Source organism: Carcharodon carcharias, chromosome 3, assembly GCF_017639515.1.
Source record: "Carcharodon carcharias isolate sCarCar2 chromosome 3, sCarCar2.pri, whole genome shotgun sequence".
Lineage (NCBI taxonomy): Eukaryota > Metazoa > Chordata > Chondrichthyes > Lamniformes > Lamnidae > Carcharodon > Carcharodon carcharias.
In genome coordinates, this window is record NC_054469.1 from 94,183,463 (window position 1) to 94,201,488 (window position 18,026).

The 18,026-nt window shown below is 43.3% G+C and overlaps 1 protein-coding gene across 1 annotated transcript in view; it reads right to left on the reverse strand.

Annotated features, from left to right (window-relative positions):
* Positions 1-3,893: 3,893 nt before the first annotated feature.
* Positions 3,894-18,026, reverse strand: part of LOC121276026 (polycystic kidney disease protein 1-like 1) — a 252,137-nt gene continuing 238,004 nt past the window's right edge. The window contains exon 52 of the mRNA XM_041183968.1: positions 3,894-4,656. Coding sequence (XP_041039902.1) covers positions 3,894-4,656 — 763 coding nt within the window. The remainder of the gene's footprint in view (positions 4,657-18,026) is intronic.

Genomic DNA, 18,026 nt, shown 5'->3' on the forward strand with positions numbered 1-18,026 from the left:
ACACAATTAACGTTTTGAGTCCATATGACTCTTCAACAGAACTAAGTAAAGATAGAAAAGAGGTGAAATATAAGCTTGTTTGGAGGTGGGGGGGTGGGGGGGTACAAGTGAGCTGGATAGAGGGCCAGTGATGAGTGGAGATTGCCAAAAGATGTCACAGACAAAAGGACAGAGGTGTTGAAGGTGTGATATTATCTAAGGAATGCGCTAATTAAGGGTAGAAAGCAGGACAAGCAAGGTACAGATAACCCTAGTGGGGGTGGGGTGGGGTGAAGGGAAGGGATCGAAATAGGCTAAAAGGTCAAGATAAAATAATGGATGGAAATACATTTAAAAATAATGGAAATAGGTGGGAAAAGAAAAATCTATATAAATTGTTGGGAAAATAATGCCAGTTATGCCTGTCTCTTTACGGGGTATGTGGAACATTCCTTGTTCCAGTCCTACTCCGGCCCCCTCCCACACTCTTTCTCCGGTATATCGATGATTGCTTCGGTGCTGCTTCATGCTCTCACCTGGACCTGGAAAAATTTATTAATTTTGCTTCCAATTTCCACCCCTCCATCATTTTCACATGGTCCATCTCTGACACTTCCCTTCCCTTCCTTGATCTCTCTGTCTCAATTTCTGGTGATAGACTGTCCACCAATATTCATTACAAGCCTACCGACTCCCACAGCTACCTTGACTACAGCTCCTCGCACCCCGCTTCCTGTAAGGACTCCATCCCATTCTCTCAGTTCCTTCGCCTCGGTCGCATCTGTTCTGATGATGCCACTTTCAAAAACAGTTCCTCTGACATGTCTTCCTTCTTCCTTAACTGAGGTTTTCCACCCATGGTGGTTGACAGGGCCCTCAATCGTGTCCAGCCCATCTCCCGCTCATCCGCCCTCAGACCTTCTTCTCCTTCCCAGAACTATGATAGGGTCACCCTTGTCCTCACTTATCACCCCACCAGCCTCCACATTCATAGGATCATCCTCCGCCATTTCCGCCACTCCAGCATGATGCCACCACCAAACACATCTTCCCTTCACCCCCCGGCGGAATTCTGCAGGGATCGTTCCCTCCAGGACACCCTGGTCCACTCCTCCATCACGCCCTATACCTCAACCCCCTCCCACGGCACCTTCCCATGCAACTGCAGAAGATGCAACACCTGCCCCTTTATTTCCCCTCTCCTCACCGTCCAAGGGCCCAAACACTCATTTCAAGTGAAGTAGCATTTCATTTGCACTTCCTTCAATGTAGTCTACTGTATTCGTTGCTTCTATGCAATTTCCTCTACATTGGAGAGACCAAACGCAGACTGGGTGACCGCTTTGCAAAACATATTCGGTCTGTCCGCAAGCATGACCCAGACCTCCCTGTCACTTGCCATTTCAACACTCTACCCTGCTCTCATGCCCACATGTCCATCCTTGGCCTGCTGCATTGTTCCAGTGAAGCTCAATGCAAATTGGAGGAACAGCACATCATCTTCCAACTAGGCACTTTACAGCCTTCCGGACTGAATATTGAGTTCAACAATTTTAGATCATGAACTCTCTCCTCCATCTCCACCCCCTTTCTGATCCCCCCTTTTTTCCCCAATAAGTTATATAGATTTTTCTTTTCCCACCTATTTCCATTATTTTTAAATGTATTTTCATCCATTGTTTTATCTCTACCTTTTAGCCTATTTCGATCCCTTCCCTTCACCCCACCCCACCCCCACTAGGGCTATCTGTACCTTGCTTGTCCTGCTTTCTACCCTTAATTAGCACATTCCTTAGATAATATCACCACCTTCAACAACTCTTTGTCCTTTTGTCTCTGACATCTTTTGGCAATCTCCACTTATCACTGGCCCGCTATCCAGCTCTATCTGTTCCCCCCCACCCCCACCCTTAAACCAGCTTATATTTCACCTTTTTTCTATTTTTACTTAGTTCTGTTGAAGAGTCATACAGACTCGAAACGTTAACTGTGTTCCTCTCTGCAGATGCTGCCAGACCTGCTGAGTTTTTCCAGGTATTTTTATTTTTGTTTTGGATTTCCAGCATCCGCAGTTTTTTTTGCTTTTAACAAAGCATTTTGAATGTTTTACATTGCATTATATGCTAATAGTCTTATGTTGCTTCCTTGGACACTTGTTCAAGCAGTCAATTACATGCAACATGTTATCTTGAGTGAGCAAACATTACAACTGCCAAATCTTGCAATGCATTATTATTGTCCCTTTTGGTGTGACTTTTTACTTTCATTTACTGATGCAGTGACTATTTCCATATTGTATATCCAATGGCCTTGACAGATTATCTAATTTAGACATTAAAATCACTTTTCTAAAATAAACTTAAGACTACCTAAACAATGTAAACATTAAAACAGTAAAACTTTTAAAACCAGTATAACAATTCTAATTAGCTGCTATTAGCGGCATATGAAATAGTTTCAAATACTAGTGTGGAATGTAATTGAATTTCCAATAGTATGTAATGCCAGCAGATATCCAATGGCAATACTGGCTTGATGATATACTGTTTTATCTTGTGTAACACAATTTATTTAGAAGTTCACTGTGAAGCCCCTTGATATATTTCACTACATTGAAGAAGTTTTAGAAATACCAGTTATTGTACATGTTACTATATGACCATTGACAAAATAAACTTAATTTTTATTGTATATTTTGTGGGATTGTTAGTGGTATTTTTGGGTGGAATGTTATATTCTTTATTATAAACACGGGGCAAGTATCCTTTATCTGTAAATCTGAAAACTGAACATATCCAAAAGCCATACTTTTTTTTTGAACCTCATCGACCTTTAGCGCAGGAAATCTAATTGTTTGTCTGCGCAGTTTACATTGCGATTTTTGTGGGAATATGTCAAAAAGAAACTTATTACAGATACCCTTTATTTATTATTCAATGATACATCTTACTTTTCTAGCCACTTTATTTACTTTAGACTATAGCTAGCCTAGGCTTAGGCTATTATCATGTAAATACTAACATGTGGTATCCGAAAACCAAAATTATCCGAAATGCAATCGGCTCCGAGGGCTTTCAATAAAGGATACTTGACCTGTATTAAATTTAAGGATGCAGTTAATTTTTTTTTTGAAGTTCAGGATATAAAGGGCAAGAGCTGAAAGATGTTCAAGAATGAATTTGGAGATAAAGTGTGTTTATTGCAGCTAGCAGTACTGGAGTGTGGCAACCCTGTGGCAGTGGTTTCAGGGTTGGCAGCACTTCGAAGAGGGGTGAACCTAGTAATCTAGAGACCCAGGGTAATGCTCTGAGGATCCAGGTTCAAATCCCACCATGGTAGATGTTGAAATTTGAATTCAATAAAAAATATGGAATTAAAAGTTTAATGATGACCATGAACCATTGTCAATTATCGTAAATACCCATTTGGTTTACTGATGTCCTTTAGGGAAGGATTTAAGGATCCATCCTTACCTGGTCTGGCTTACATGTGACTCCAGATCCACAGCAATATGGTAGACTCTTAAATGGCCTCTGAATTGGCCTAGCAAGCCACTCAATTCTCAAGGGTAATTAGCGGTGGGCAATAAATGCTGGCCTAGCCTGTGATGCCCCCATCCCATGAACGAATAAAAAAATGCATGCAGTAGTCGAAGGAAGAAATCTAGATCCTTACATTTGAAGGTAGGCTTTGTATTTTGGTTTACATCATACAGTACTATAATCTTGTGAAAACTGGAAAGCATTTCCATTTGAGAATTAATTTTAAGTTTTCTCAAATAGTGTTGCTTTTTCCATGAGCACTCATTTATCCAATGTATTCTTCATGAAAGGTGAAGATAATCAGTGAAAACAAAAGGGATAATGAATACAACATATTTGAAGAATCTTTCCATTTTATTAAGAGCCATTCAGTTACCAGCATTGTTTTATGAATCCTGGAAGTACTGGCATATCCACATTTTCATTCTGTTCACCATTACTCTGTGAAGATAGGATTGAACTTTCAAGTTTTTTTGGTACTTGAAAAGGTTTGTTTTCACTCCCCACTTTTTCCTCTGGCACCTTTTCCTGTTGTATTTTGTCTGGTGAGCGTGGTTTCACAGCAGGGCTTTCAAAGCACTGACTTGAAGAATCAAAACTAGCTTGCTCAGAAATCTTAAAAGTTTCAACTGCTAGGTCTTTGGGATTATCAAGGATCTGAATCACTGTGGTGTGGGACCGTTTAAGCTGTTTACGGTTCTTACCTGATGTGCTGGCTGAGGAGCAGCGCTGTTGACCGGTCGCTCTACTCTTAAGCATGCGTGTCTGTGTTGCCTGCTTCTCTGGACATTTAATTCCACACAACACATGGGGCAGTGTGTCTCCTAGTTTAGCAAGATTATAATGTTCAGCACTCAAAGTGACTCCTGCCTGTGGAGAATCATTGTGGGTGGAAATACTGTAAGACGCTGAAATGGAATTGCAAAATGTTTCAGGTGAACCTGAAGCACCACAAGGCACAATTTTTATAACATTGTCATTGGATAATGAAAAGTCACTCAGTGTGGAAGGATCAGCCTCAACAATTTTTTGAGGGTGGCTCGGCATCTGGCCACTTTGAGCACTCTCAGATGTTCCATGTATATTCCCTTGACAAATCTGAAGTTGATGGAGAGTCTCTAACTCAAGCTTGGACCTGAAATGAAAAGTAATAAACAAATGAAATGGCTACTAGAAAAATAGTACTCAAAAAATATTGGCTTTGAAATTCAGCTGATGCACTCCAGTACTGACCCCACTGAAGTGTGCAAGGTTAGTGACAACGCAAATCAAACATAGGACCAAGGGGAAGAATTGTTGTTTATCTTCCCTAAACCAATGGAAATTTGTCTAGTCAGCTTCCTGGAGTGGCAGTGGAGGTTGGGGAGGATGAAAGAGATGGGAAGGGGAGGAGAAGGGAAAGGAGAAGAGGTAAGTTGCTCAGCCTTCCATCTGAGGCTAACCGTGGTTTTAATCAGGTCTTAAACAAGAGGGAATAATCCGTAAGTTTTTTGTTTTACCTTCCTCTTCAGGGACTGGGACTGGGGACAGGATTTCACCCATTTGGGTGGGGACCTCAACATCAGGGTCAAGTGGGGGTCCTGACCCTGCACTGCATTGGAAACAATCACCTGGTAATGGTTTTCCCTGAATTGGCCAATTAATGGACAGATGGCTATTTGGGATCCAATTAATGACAGCCATTAGGAGGCCCTCCAGCATGGAAGGAGCAGTAGCTTGCCATTACAGGTAGAGAGAAAGGGTGCCTCCATCTTTCGACTAAAAAATGGTCCACATATTGGGCCACTATTGTGGAGGGGAAACCTCTCTAAAGGGCAGCCTGTGGCCATAGCTGTCACCAAAGCCTGCCTGGAGCATAAATCCCTCTGGTCTGCTGCCAGAAGGTCTGGAAGGTCAAACTTCAGGCTGGTGGCCTATTCCTGATGTCATAAGAGGCTGCCGGCTGATGGCCTTTGATCTTTGGGCCTATTTAGCATGTAGCTTATCTTAAGAGGCTACCTGTCACTTTCAGGTAGGTAGGCCTTCCATCCCCAATCCTGCCTCTGGGAAAATGGCCCAGGAGCTGGGTGGTGCTGGCAATCTGGCATACCAGCCAGCAGCAGGAATTTAGGCACCTACCCGCCTCCGTTCTCAACCCCATATTGGGTTGAAAATTCAGCTCTGGGGGGGGAAGGGGGGGGCCAGAATGCAATTGGTATACCCCACTTCTACCCTTGTAGAGATTTCTATGCCTCATGTCTCTCCATGTACTGGCTGCAACAGACTGAACTGTGACTGGGCTCAAAAAACAGGAACTCCCAATTTGAGAAGGAACATGTTGCCTTCTGTATGATTTAGTACGACAATGAACTGTGCTCTAATCGAAAATGAAATTGGGAGATCTCACCTAGAATGAGCTATTGAGGTAGAAATTAATCTAGGTTGGTGGCACAACATGGGCAGTATCAGATTGGCAGCCCATCATACACAGTGCCTGATAAATGTGAGGTAGTACATTTTGGTAGGAAGAACAGGAAGGTCGCTTATTATTTGTAAGTTGTAGATCAAGGGGAAGTAACTCTTTCGAGTACAAACCCTTTTCCATCTGTTTCAGATGAAGTTACATTGTTTCATAGTTTGCCATTGTGAGATTTGAACTCTTGATCTTGGGGTTACAAACCCAGTACCATAACCACTTGGCTAGTTAGGCCAAGCATCAAGGGGAAGTAGGTGAACCAAGGGTTCTTGAAGTAAAAATGCACCAATCACCAGAAGGTGCACAACAGGTGAGCAAGGCCATTAAAAGCAAACAATCCAAGTACTTGACTAGGCTTTATTTCTCATGGCATAAATTGAAAAGTAAGGAAGGTATGGCAAAACCTGTATTGAACCTTGGTTAGGCCACACTTACATTCTTGCATGCAGTTCTGGTCGCCATTTTATAAAAAGGATAGAGGCACTGGGGAAGGTTCCAAGAAGATCTACAAGGATGATGCTAGAAATGCATGGGTATATGTATCAGGAAAGGGTTTACAGGCTAGGTCTCTTTTTCTTGAAAAGCAAAGTCAGCTGAGGGCCAACTTAAGTCTTTAAAATAAAGAAATTGATAAAATGGATATATAAAGAGAATATTTTCTCTTAAGGGGATGAGCATAAATAAAGGCCATTAATATAAGGTAGTCACCAAGGAACAATATTCAACAAGGAGTTCAAAGGAAATTTCTTTACCCAAAGAATGGTGAGGATGTGGAACTTGCTACCACAGGGAGTGGTTGAAGCGAATAAGACCATAAGACTTAGGAGCAGAAGTTGGCCATTCGGCCCATCGAGTCTGCTCCGCCATTCAATGAAATCATGGCTGATCTGATAATCCTCAACTCCACTTTCCTGCCTTTTCCCCATAACCCTTGATTCTGTTACTGATTAAAAATCTGTCTATCTCAGCCTTGGATATACTTAACGACCCAGCCTATATAGCCCTCTGCGGTAAAGAATTCCACAGATTGACTAGCCTCAGAGAAGAAATTCCTCCTCACCTCTGTTTTAAATAGGCACCCCCTTACTCTGAAATTACGCCCTCTGGTCCTAGACTCCCCCACAAGGGGAAACAACTGCTCAGCATCTACCTTGTCAAGCCCCCTAAGAATCTTATATGTTTCAATAAGGTTGCCTTTCATTCTTCTAAACTCCAATGAGTATAGGCCCAACCTATTCAACCACTTCTCATAAGAAAATCCCTCTATCCCCAGGATCAACCTAGTGAACCTTCTCTGGACTGCGTCCAATGCCAGTATATCTTTCCTTAGATAAGGGGACCAAAACTGTTCACAGTATTCCAGGTGTGGTCTACTAGTGCCTGGCATAGTTTTAGCAAGACTTCCCTATTTTTATACTCCATTCCCTTTGAAATAAAGGCCAACATTCCATTTGCCTTACCTATTTACCTGCTGAACTTGTATGCTAGATTTTTGGGACCCCCAATCCCTTTCTTCAGTCTTTCTCCATTTAAATAATATTCAGCTCCTCTATTCTTCCTGCCAAAATGCATAACCTCACACTTTCCCACATTATATTCCATTTGCCACATTTTTGCCCACTCACTGAACCCGTCTGTAACCCTCTGTAGACTCTGTGTCATCCTCACCACTTGCCTTCCCACCTATTTTTGTGTCATCTGCAAACTTGAAGATAGTAATTCATTTCCCTCATCCAAGTCATTGATAAATATTGTAAATAATTGTGGTCCCAGCACTGTACCCTGTGGCACTCCACTAGTTACAGGTTGCCATCCTGAAAATGCCCTCCATATCCCAAGCCTGTCTTCTATTCATAGGCCAGTTCTCTATCCATGCTAATATACTACCCCCAACACCATGGGCTCTTTTCTTATTAAGTAGCCTTATGTGTGGTATCATATTGCCTTTTGGAAATCCAAATACATTACATCTACAGGTTCCCTTTTATCTATCCTGCTTGTTATCTCAAAGAATTCTAATAATTTTGTCAGGCATGATTTCCCCTTCATGAAGCCATGCTGACTCTGCTTGTTTATATCATGCATTTCTAAATGCTTTGCTATTACATTGTTTATAATACACTCCAACATTTTCCCAATGACAGATGTTAAGCTAACTGGTTTATATTTATCTGTTTTTTGTTCCTTCCCTATTTGAATAAGGGTGTTACATTGGCAGTTTTCCAATCCTCTGGCACTTTCCCAGAATCTAAGGATTATGCATCTACTATCTCTGCAGCTATTTCCTTTAATATCCTAGGATGCAACCCATCAGGTCCAGGTGACTTATCGCCCTTTATCCCCATTAGTTTCCCTAGTACTTTTTCTCTAGTCATAGTTATTGTAATTATTTCCTCTGCACCACCCCACACCCCCAACTTTTGCCCCATGATTATTTAGCATTTTTGGTATGCTATTAGTGTCTTCTACTGTGAAGACTGATGCAAAGTATTTATTCAACTCCCCTGCCATTTCCTGGTTCCCCATTATTATTTCCCCAGCCTCATTCCCTAAGGAGCCTACATTGATTTTGGCCTCTCTCTTCCTTTTTCTATATTTAAAGAAGCTCTTACTGTCCATTTTTATATTACTTTCTAGCTTACCTTCAAAGTTGATTTTCTCCTTTTTTCTGGTCATCTTTTGTTGGTTTTTAAAACTTTCCCAATCCTCTGGCTTACCACTAATCTTTGGCACATTTTATGGTTTTTCTTTCACTTTGACACAATCCTTAACGTCGTTGGTTAGCATTGGTTGGTTTATCCCCTTCCTACAATTCTTCTTCCTCACTGGGATATACCTATGTTGTGAGTCATGAACCATTTTCTTAAATGTCTGCCATTTTTCATCAACCATCTTTTCTGCTAAACTCCTTTCCCAGTCCACTCCAGCCAACCTTGCCCTCAGTCCTTTGTAATTACCCTTATTTACATTTAGCACAGTTGTTTCTGAACTAAGTTCCTCACTCTCAAGTTGAATGCTAAATTCCACCATGATATGGTCACTCTTTCCTAGGGGATCTTTTACTTTGAGATCATTTATTAAGCTTGTCCCATTATACATTACCAGATCCAAAATAGCCTGATCCCTGGTTGGATCCACAACATATTGTTCTAGGAATAGTCCCAAATATATTTTCTGAACTCTTGTTCGTGGCTACCTCTGCCAATTTAATTTTCCCAATCTACATGAAGATTAAAGTCACCCATGATTAATATACTGCATTTTTGTACATGCCCTCATTATTTTCTGATTTATTCTCTGTCTGAAAGCATAGCTATTGTCAGGGGGCTTATAGACTACTCCCACCAATGTCTTCTTCCTCTTTGTTATTTCTTACCTTCACCCATATGGATTCTACATCTTCTGATCCAAGATCCTTTCTTGCTATCGTACTAATTCCATCTCATACTAACAAAGCTACCCCACCACCCTTTCCTTCCTGCCTGTCTTTTCAAAAAATCATATATCCCCGAATATTTAGTTCCCAGCTTTGGTCTCCTTGTAACCATGTCTCTGTAATGGCTATAAGATCATACCCATTAACCTCTTTTTGTGCCGTTAATTCATTTATTTGGTCCTGGGTACTACATGCACTTAAGTGAAGAGCCATTAATTTTGCGTTTTTACAATTTTTCCCCCTTTCACCCTATTTGCTGCTCTTTTTTATGTTTGTACACTCTGTCCCTTCCTGTCACACCTTGGGTATCATTACCTAAATAGCTGCCCTGCAATGAGTAAAATGGATGCATTTATGGGGAAGCTAGACAAGCTTATGAGGAAGAAGGGGATTAGAGGGTTACAATCGTAGATTTAGATGACAAAAGATGGAAGCTTGAGTGGAGCATAACACCGGCATGGACTGGTTGCACCGAATGGCCTGTTTCATGCCGTTTACCCTCTATAATCTCATGTAATAAACAGTTCCATTGCAGTAAATTGAATTAAATACCAGGATCTGTATATCAGGTGGCTGATCTGGTGATCACTTTAAAACATTCAAGATGATAAAGGAGCTTGACAGGGTAGACAGTGAGAGGTTTTTTCCTCTGGCTGGGGCATCTAAAACATTGGGGCACAGTCTCAGGATCAGGGGCCTTTAGCATTGAGATGAGGAGAAATTTCTTCACTCAGAGTTGTGAATCTTTGCATTTCTCTATCCCAGAGTTTTGTGGGTGCTCCACCAAATATTGAAATCTGGATAGATGTTTGGTATCTCAGATAATCAAGGGATATCGGGTGCAGACAGGAAAGTGGAGCTGAGGCAGAAGATCAACCACTGAATAATGCAGCAGGCTCAAGGAACCACTTGGTCAACTTCTCTTATTTCTTATTTTCTGAAAGCATTAGAATGCATCGAATGTGGTAAGTGATATATGTATGGATCTTCAGAGCCTATTTGATAATGTACTATGTATAAGATGAGAAAAGTCGAATTGAAATTACTAAAGCTAGAGACCAGAAAGCAGGCAGTAGCAGCAAATAGCCTTTGTTTTGGTTAAAAACAAATATTTGCATTTATATATCCTTCTTGACCACTTGACATCTTAAAGCACTTTACAGCCAATGAAGTATTTTGAAATGTAGTCACTATTGTAATTTAGCAATGGGTAGTGGTGCTAATGTTCTGTGCTCGAACATCATGTGGCCTGGAGTTTCCATTCTGTTGGGTTGGTATTTTTTGCTGCAATTCGCCCAAAATCGGCAAAATTAGTGCAAAAGATCTCAGAATTTTAAGTGCAAATTACATTCAGTGCACACCAAGATTCTACGATTTTTTTGTGCTAGATGAGAAAATATCAAACTAAAAAACAGCCCCATCTACAAAAGTGATCACAACCCAAATCAAATTATTCACTAGAAGGAGTTTCTGCAAATTGCAATTCACTGCAGGCCTTCAGGGTGGCTTCAAAAATTAAACTGGTACTTTTGGACACAATTAGGCACTTTTTAAAAGTCAGGAGCTGACTTTTTTTATTCTTTCAAGGGATGAGAGAGTCCCTGGCTAGATCAGCATTTGTTGCTCATCCCTAATTGCCTGTAGGTGAGCCTCTTTCTTGAACTGCTGCTGCCCACCTAATGTAGATAAACCCAGTGCGCTGTTAGGAAGGGAGTTCTAGGAACTGCGATATAGTTCTATGTCAGAATGGTGTGTGGCTTGGAGGGGAACTTCCAGATGGTGATGTTCCTATGCATCTGTTGCCCTCAGGTGGTGGAGGACACCAGGTTTAGAAGGTGCTGTCGAAGTAGCCTCGGTGAGTTGCTGCAGTGCGTCTTGTAGATGGTAAACACTGCTGCCACTGTACATGGCTGGTGGAGGGAGTGAATGTTTAAGGTGGTGGATGGGGTGCCAATCAAGCGAATTGCTTTGTTCTGAATTGTGTGAATTGTGTGAAGCTTCTTATGTATTGTTGGAACCGCACTCATCCAGGCAAGTGTAGAGTATTCGACCACAATCCTGACTTGTGCCTTGTAGATTGTGGACAGGCTTTGGGGAGTCAGGAGGTGAGAAGACTCTGACTTGCTTTTGTAGCCACAGTATTTACATGGCTGGTCCAGTTCAGGGTCTGGTCAATGGTAACCCCCAGGATGTTGAAAGTGGGAGATTCAGTGATGGTAATGCCATTGAATGTCAAGGGGAGATAGTTACATTCTCTCTTGTTGGAGATGGTCATCGCCTGGCACTTGTGTGGCGTGTATGTTACTTCCCACTTATCAGCCCAACCCTGATCTTGTCCAGGTCTTGCTGCATAAGGGCATGGAGTAGAAATGGTACTGAATGTTGTGCAATCATCAGCAAATATCCCCACTTCGGCCCTTATAATGGAAGCAACATCGTTGGTGAAGAAGCTGAAGATGGTTGGGCCTAGGACACTACCCTGAGGAATTCCTGCAGCGATGTCCTGGTACTGAGATGATTGACTTCCAACAATCACAAGCATCTTTCCTTGTGCTGTGTATGACTCCTACCAGCGGAGAGTATTCCCCCCACCCCCCATCCCCAACTCCCATTGACTCCAGTTTTGCTAGGGCTTCTTGATGCCACATTCTGTCAATTGCGGCCTTGCTGTCAAGCGCAGTAACTCTCACATCATCTCTTGAGTTCCGCTCTTTTGTCCATGTTTGGACCAAGGCTTTCATGAGATCAAGAGCCAAATGGTCCTGGTGGAACCCAAACTGAACATCTGTGAGTGGGTTATTGCCTGGCATAACTGCACAACCTCATATCCCTCATCTCGGAAGAGGAGTACATGCCAGGGGCCTTGAATGCTGTGATCATGACTACATTCAAGAAGGGAGAAAAGAAACTCCAGACGAGAGTCCCTGCCGCAGGGAAGATAATTACAAGGATCCCCCGCTGTTGCGTCCTCTCAGTGATTGAAAAACCCCTTCTAGAGTCACAGTTTGTCTTTTGCTCAGAAAGGAACCACAGACATCACCTTCACTGTGCAGCAAATCTTGGACAAAAATGCAAGGAATAGCACCAGTCGCTGTATGTGGCCTTATCTGACCTTACAAAAGTGTTTGACTCTGTAAATCATAAAGGCTCATGGAATGTTTTCCTCAAATTTAGCTGCCCCAGGAATTTGTCCGAATCATCTGCTGACTCCATGATGACATGCAAGCTATGACCCTCACCAACAAAACCATGACAGACCATATTTTCGTGATGACTGGGGTCAAAGAAGGCTGTGAAATTGGAGCAACCCTCTTCTCCACCTTCCTCACTATGATACTGCACCTCCCCTCAGCAAATTACCCAGAGGCATGGAGATGATTTGCAGATCTTAAGGAAACTATTCAACCCAAGCAGCCTTCAATTCAAAACAAAAATCAGTCTAACTTCAGTCATTGGGCTCCAGTATACGGATGACAATTGCCTACGCGTGCAGAGATACTGATCTCCAGGTCATTGTCTACTCTGAAGCTTAGGAGAAAATGGGCTTTCACTAAATGCCTGGAAAACTAAGGACCTCTTCCAACCAGCTCCCAGAGCACATCTCCCACCACCCCCCCATCAGTTAAGATAGCGGTGAGATCCTGTAAAATGTTGACATTTTTCCATAGCTTAGGAGCCTCTTCTTTCTGAAGACATATATGGATGATGAAATTCATCATCACTGACGATATGTCAGTTCAGCCTTCAACCTGAGAGAGTAATAAAGACCAAGATCTCAAACCAGAGACTGTGGTCATGGTTTAAAGGTAGGAGTGATCCTTCCACTCCTATCTGCTTCAGAAATTTGGGCAACCTACTGCAAGCACCTCAAAGCACTGAAGTACCACCACCAGCGGTGCCTTCACAAGATCCTCCAAATACAGTATCAAGAAAGGCAGTCCAACAGCACTGTTAATTGCCAAGGCAATATGGTCAGAATCAAGGTACTACTAACTCAAAACCAGCTCCACTAGGTTGGGCATGTTGTTTCTATACCTGACAGCAGACTCCCGAAACAAATGCTCTACTTGGAACTCGATCATGGCAGGAGACACCCAGGAGGACAACGGAAACACTTTAGGGATGTTCTTGAAGCATCCCTGAAGAGGACAAACATCCCAGCTAGTTCATTGGAATCCCTGGCTTGTTACCAAACAAAATGGAGAAGGTTCATTTTGGAAGGCGCTGAACATATTGAGAAACTTCATCCAGAACATACAGAAGCAAAACTGAGGCATCAGAGACAGCACCCAGACCTCCCAACTATGTATTTGCCCAACTCTTCAAGCACGATCTACCCTGCATGTTGCAGAAATTACAGATCGCACATTGGACTTATCAGCCATCTTGGAATCCACTGATCCAGAGTGGAAGCAAGTCATCCTTGATCTTGAGGGACTGCCTAACAAAGAGATTGCTGCGGTAAGTGTTGCCTAATGGCATTGCTGACAACCTCTTCCATCATTTTGCTTATGATCAAGAGTATATTGATGGGGTGGTAACTGACCGGCTTGGATTTGCCCTGCTTTTTGTTTACAGGACATACCCAGGCAATTTTCCACATTGCTGGGTAGATACTAGTGTTGTAATTGTACTGGAACAGCTTGGTTAGGGGCATGGCTAGTTCTGAACCACAAGTTTTCGGTACTATTATCAGATTGTTGTCAGGACTTGTATCCAATGCCTTCAGCTGTTTCTTGATATCATGCGGAGTGAATCGAATTGGCTGAAGGCTGACATCTGTGATGCTGGGGACCCCAGGAGGAGGCTGAGATGGATCATCCACTTGGCACTGTTGGCTGAAGATATCTGTAAATGCTTCAAGCCTTGTCTTTTGCACTGAGGTGCTGGAGTCCCCCATCACTGAGGATGGGGATATTTGTCGCGCCTCCTCTTGTTGGTTGTTTAATTGTCCATCACCATTCATGGCTGGGTATGGCATGAATGAAGAGTTTCGACCTGATCTGCTGGTTGTGGGATTTCTTAACCCTGTCTATTGCATGCTGCCTCTGCTAATTGGCATGCATGCAATCCTGTATGGAGCTTCACCAGGTTGGTACCTCATTTTTAGGTATGCCTGGTGCTGCTCCTGACATGCCCTCCTACACTCTTCATTGAACCAGGGTAGATCCCCGGCTTAATGGTGATTGTAGGATGAGGCTTCAGATTGTGGTTGAATACAATTCTGCTGCTGCTGATGGCCCACAGCACCAGCCCCGTTTTGATCTGCTAGATCTATTTGGAATTTTTTTCATTTAGCATGGTGGTAGGGCCACACAACATGATGGAGCATAAAAATTGAAGATTGGACTTCGTCTCCACAAGGGCTGTGCGGTGGTCACTCCTACCAATATAGTGTCATAGGCAGAAGCATCTGTGATAGGTAGATTGGTGAGGACAAAGTCCATTAGGTTTTTCCCTTTTGTTGGCTTCCTTACTACCTGCCACAAGGCCAGCCTGGCTGATATGTCCTTCAGGACGCTGCCAGCTTGGTCAGTAGTGGTGCTGAGTCACTCTGGCTGATGGGTATTGAGGTCCCACACCCAAAGCACATTCTGTGCCCTTGCTGCCCTCAGTGCTTCTGCCAAGAGGTGTTCAACATGGAGGAGTGATTCACTGATTCATCAGCTGAGGGAGAGCGGTTTGGTGGTCAATAGCAGGAAGTTTCCTTCCCCAGGTTTGCCTTATGCTATGAGACCTCATGGGCTCTGGAGTCAATCTTGTGGACTCCCAGGGCAACTCTGCCTGCTGACTATATGCCACTGTATTGCTGCCTCTGCTAATGGGTCAGGACACACCCAGGGATGATGATGGAGGTGTCTTTGATACTAGCTGCAATGTGTAATTCAATGGTTGTCAGGCTGTTGCTTCACTAGCCTTTGGGACAGCCTCACAATTTTGGCACAAGGCCCAGATGTTATTAAGGAGGACTTTGTAGGATCAACTGGGCACAGTGTGCAATTGTCATTTCCGGTGCCTTGATCAATGCTGGATGGTCCATCCAGTTTTATTCCAATTTGTCTTTCCCGTAGCGATTTAGTAAAACTGAGGCTTGCTGGGTTATTTCCCGGTGGCAGTCTTCAGCCTCATGATACGATGGTTTATGCCATGGTGGTCAACTTGTGTTAAACATCGCCTGGTGTAGCTCGGAGCCCCTACTCTGGCATGGCAGTCTCTGCTGCATTTGCTGCAGAGGAAGAGTAGGCTGAGAAAGTGCAGGATTTGCTGGCCTCTGTTTTCTCTAGGGCCTCCTCTTGGCCTGATCAGAGCCATGTTTCCCAGTTGTCAATGTCAATGTCCACCATATTCATATCTCACTTGCAGGTGTCCTTGTAGCAGAGGCATGGACTCCCAGCAGGCCGAGACCCAATGGCCAGTTCATCGTACATAAGGTCTTTTGGTATATCGCTGCTATCCAGCCGATGAACGTGGCTGAGCCGATGCTGACATTATTGGTTTGGCAATGAGTGTACGCTGATGGAACTCGCATACTCAAGGACCTGAGACCTTATCCAACCAAGAGATGCCGAAGAAACATCTGAGACAGTAAAGGTGGAAATGGTTCAACCTTTTCTCCTGCCTAACATATGTTGTCTTGGTCTCACTACCATAGAGGAGGGTGCTGAGAATGCAAGCTTGGGAGACTTGCAGTTTGGTGGTCTCAGTCAGTTTGCTGTTGCTCTACACTATCTTACTCAGTTTAACGCCCTCTGCAGATGAACTGAGGGCATATGATAGCAGCAGGGAGAAGAATATGGCAAAGAGTGTTGTGCCAGAATAAAACCCTGCAGATCTCAAAGGGTTTTGATGTTCCCTGTCATAGCTGATCTTACCCAGCACGTTGTCATAGAAAGAAGAGATCACAGTGAGCAGCTTCAGAGGAGAGCCAATTTTCTCCAGCAGCTTAAATAGGCTGTCTCTGCTCATACAGCCCAATGCCTTGTTAAGATCAGTGAAGGTAATATTTAAGTAATAAAAACAAAAAACTGCAGATGCTGGAAATCCAAAACAAAAACAGAATTACCTGGAAAAACTCAGCAGGTCTGGCAGCATTGGCGGAGAAGAAAAGAGGTGACGTTTCGCGTCCTCAATACCCTTCCACAGAACTGAGTTTTTCCAGTTAATTCTGTTTTTGTAATATTTAAGTGGTCTCCTTTGTTCACAACATTTGTCTTGCAGGTGCCAAATTGAGATCACATTAAGTATGGATCTTCCAGTTCTGAATCCACACAGACTCAGGATAGATGCATTCAGCCAAAGTCTGCAGTCTGAAAAAGGTAACATAAACAAATACTTTTCTCACAATTTTCAGCAGGAAGATGCGTCCATAGTTGCTCCATTCACTGTGGTTGCCCTTGTTCTTGTACAAGGTTCAATCACACATACCCTGGGGCAATGACCCCTCCCTCCAGCAGAGACAGAGGAGTTCATGCACCTTCTGCAGGACTGCTCAGTTTCTTATTGAGTTCAGGTGGTATAGCATCAGCACCTGGATCTTTGCTCATGGTAAGCTTTACCAAGTTCCTCCACTATGGGTTTGATATCCAGCACTTCCATGATAGGCAAGCTGTCTGTGGTGTCTAGAGCTTCCTCAGTGATCATGTTCTCCCTACAACACAACTCAAGGTCGTGTCCACCCAGCCCCCCATCTCTCCAACGGTTTATTGCAGTTGATGATAACCTCCCTACCTTTGTTTCCAATGGAGCTGTTCTCTTTGCTGATGGACCTCTGCCTTTTTGATCATCATACATGCCCCTAACATTCCTTGTATTGAAGGACATTTGGGTAATAAATGCTGGCCTAGTCAGTGAAGCCTTAATCCCATGGATGAATAAAAAATAAATAAAAAGATTTTTTAGCAAAGTTGTGACACACTGCACTAAGAGCTGCTCGAAGTAGTCTTCTTGCTCCCCACCAATTCAATGTGATGCTAATTAATAACATTAATTAATCACTATACCAGCATCAGGCCAGTTTCAGCTGAGCCTAACCTTGGCTCATAATCAGCATCCTTTCTTCCAGCTCTGCAGCCCGAGTGGGCATCATCTCAACTGACTGGAGCACTGATCATGTGGTTTGCAGGTTGTTTGGATATTTCCATCGAGTGGCCTCCGCCGAGTCAAGCTTTTTCTTGGGTGTTGGAGTAGGTTCCTGACATAGGAAATGTCAAGTGGTACACGAGTCCGGGTTGTGATTGGCTAGCAATCAGTTGTAGCGATCTGGAGGGTCAGCTGGTACCTGAGTGCAGGGCAGTAATTGGCTGACAGCCAGTCCTGGCTGCCAAGAACGGGCATGCTCCCGGAATACTTTGTTTGGCCACCGGGAGATTGAGACTAGTTATGGGGGTGGGGGACTCCTGGCCATTCCGGGAACCCTACAGTGCCCTGATCTTAGGTATCTCCAGGACAACCTGTGGCATGGTTTGTTCTGCAAGGAAGTATTAACTACACAAATCTCATGGTGGTAGCAGCAAGTTCAAGTAAACTCTATCTGCTCTCATTTATCTCTCCCAAACCATGTCCGACCAAGAGGGCTATGCCTCCTGGTCCATGTCCACTCATGCTTTGAAATCCC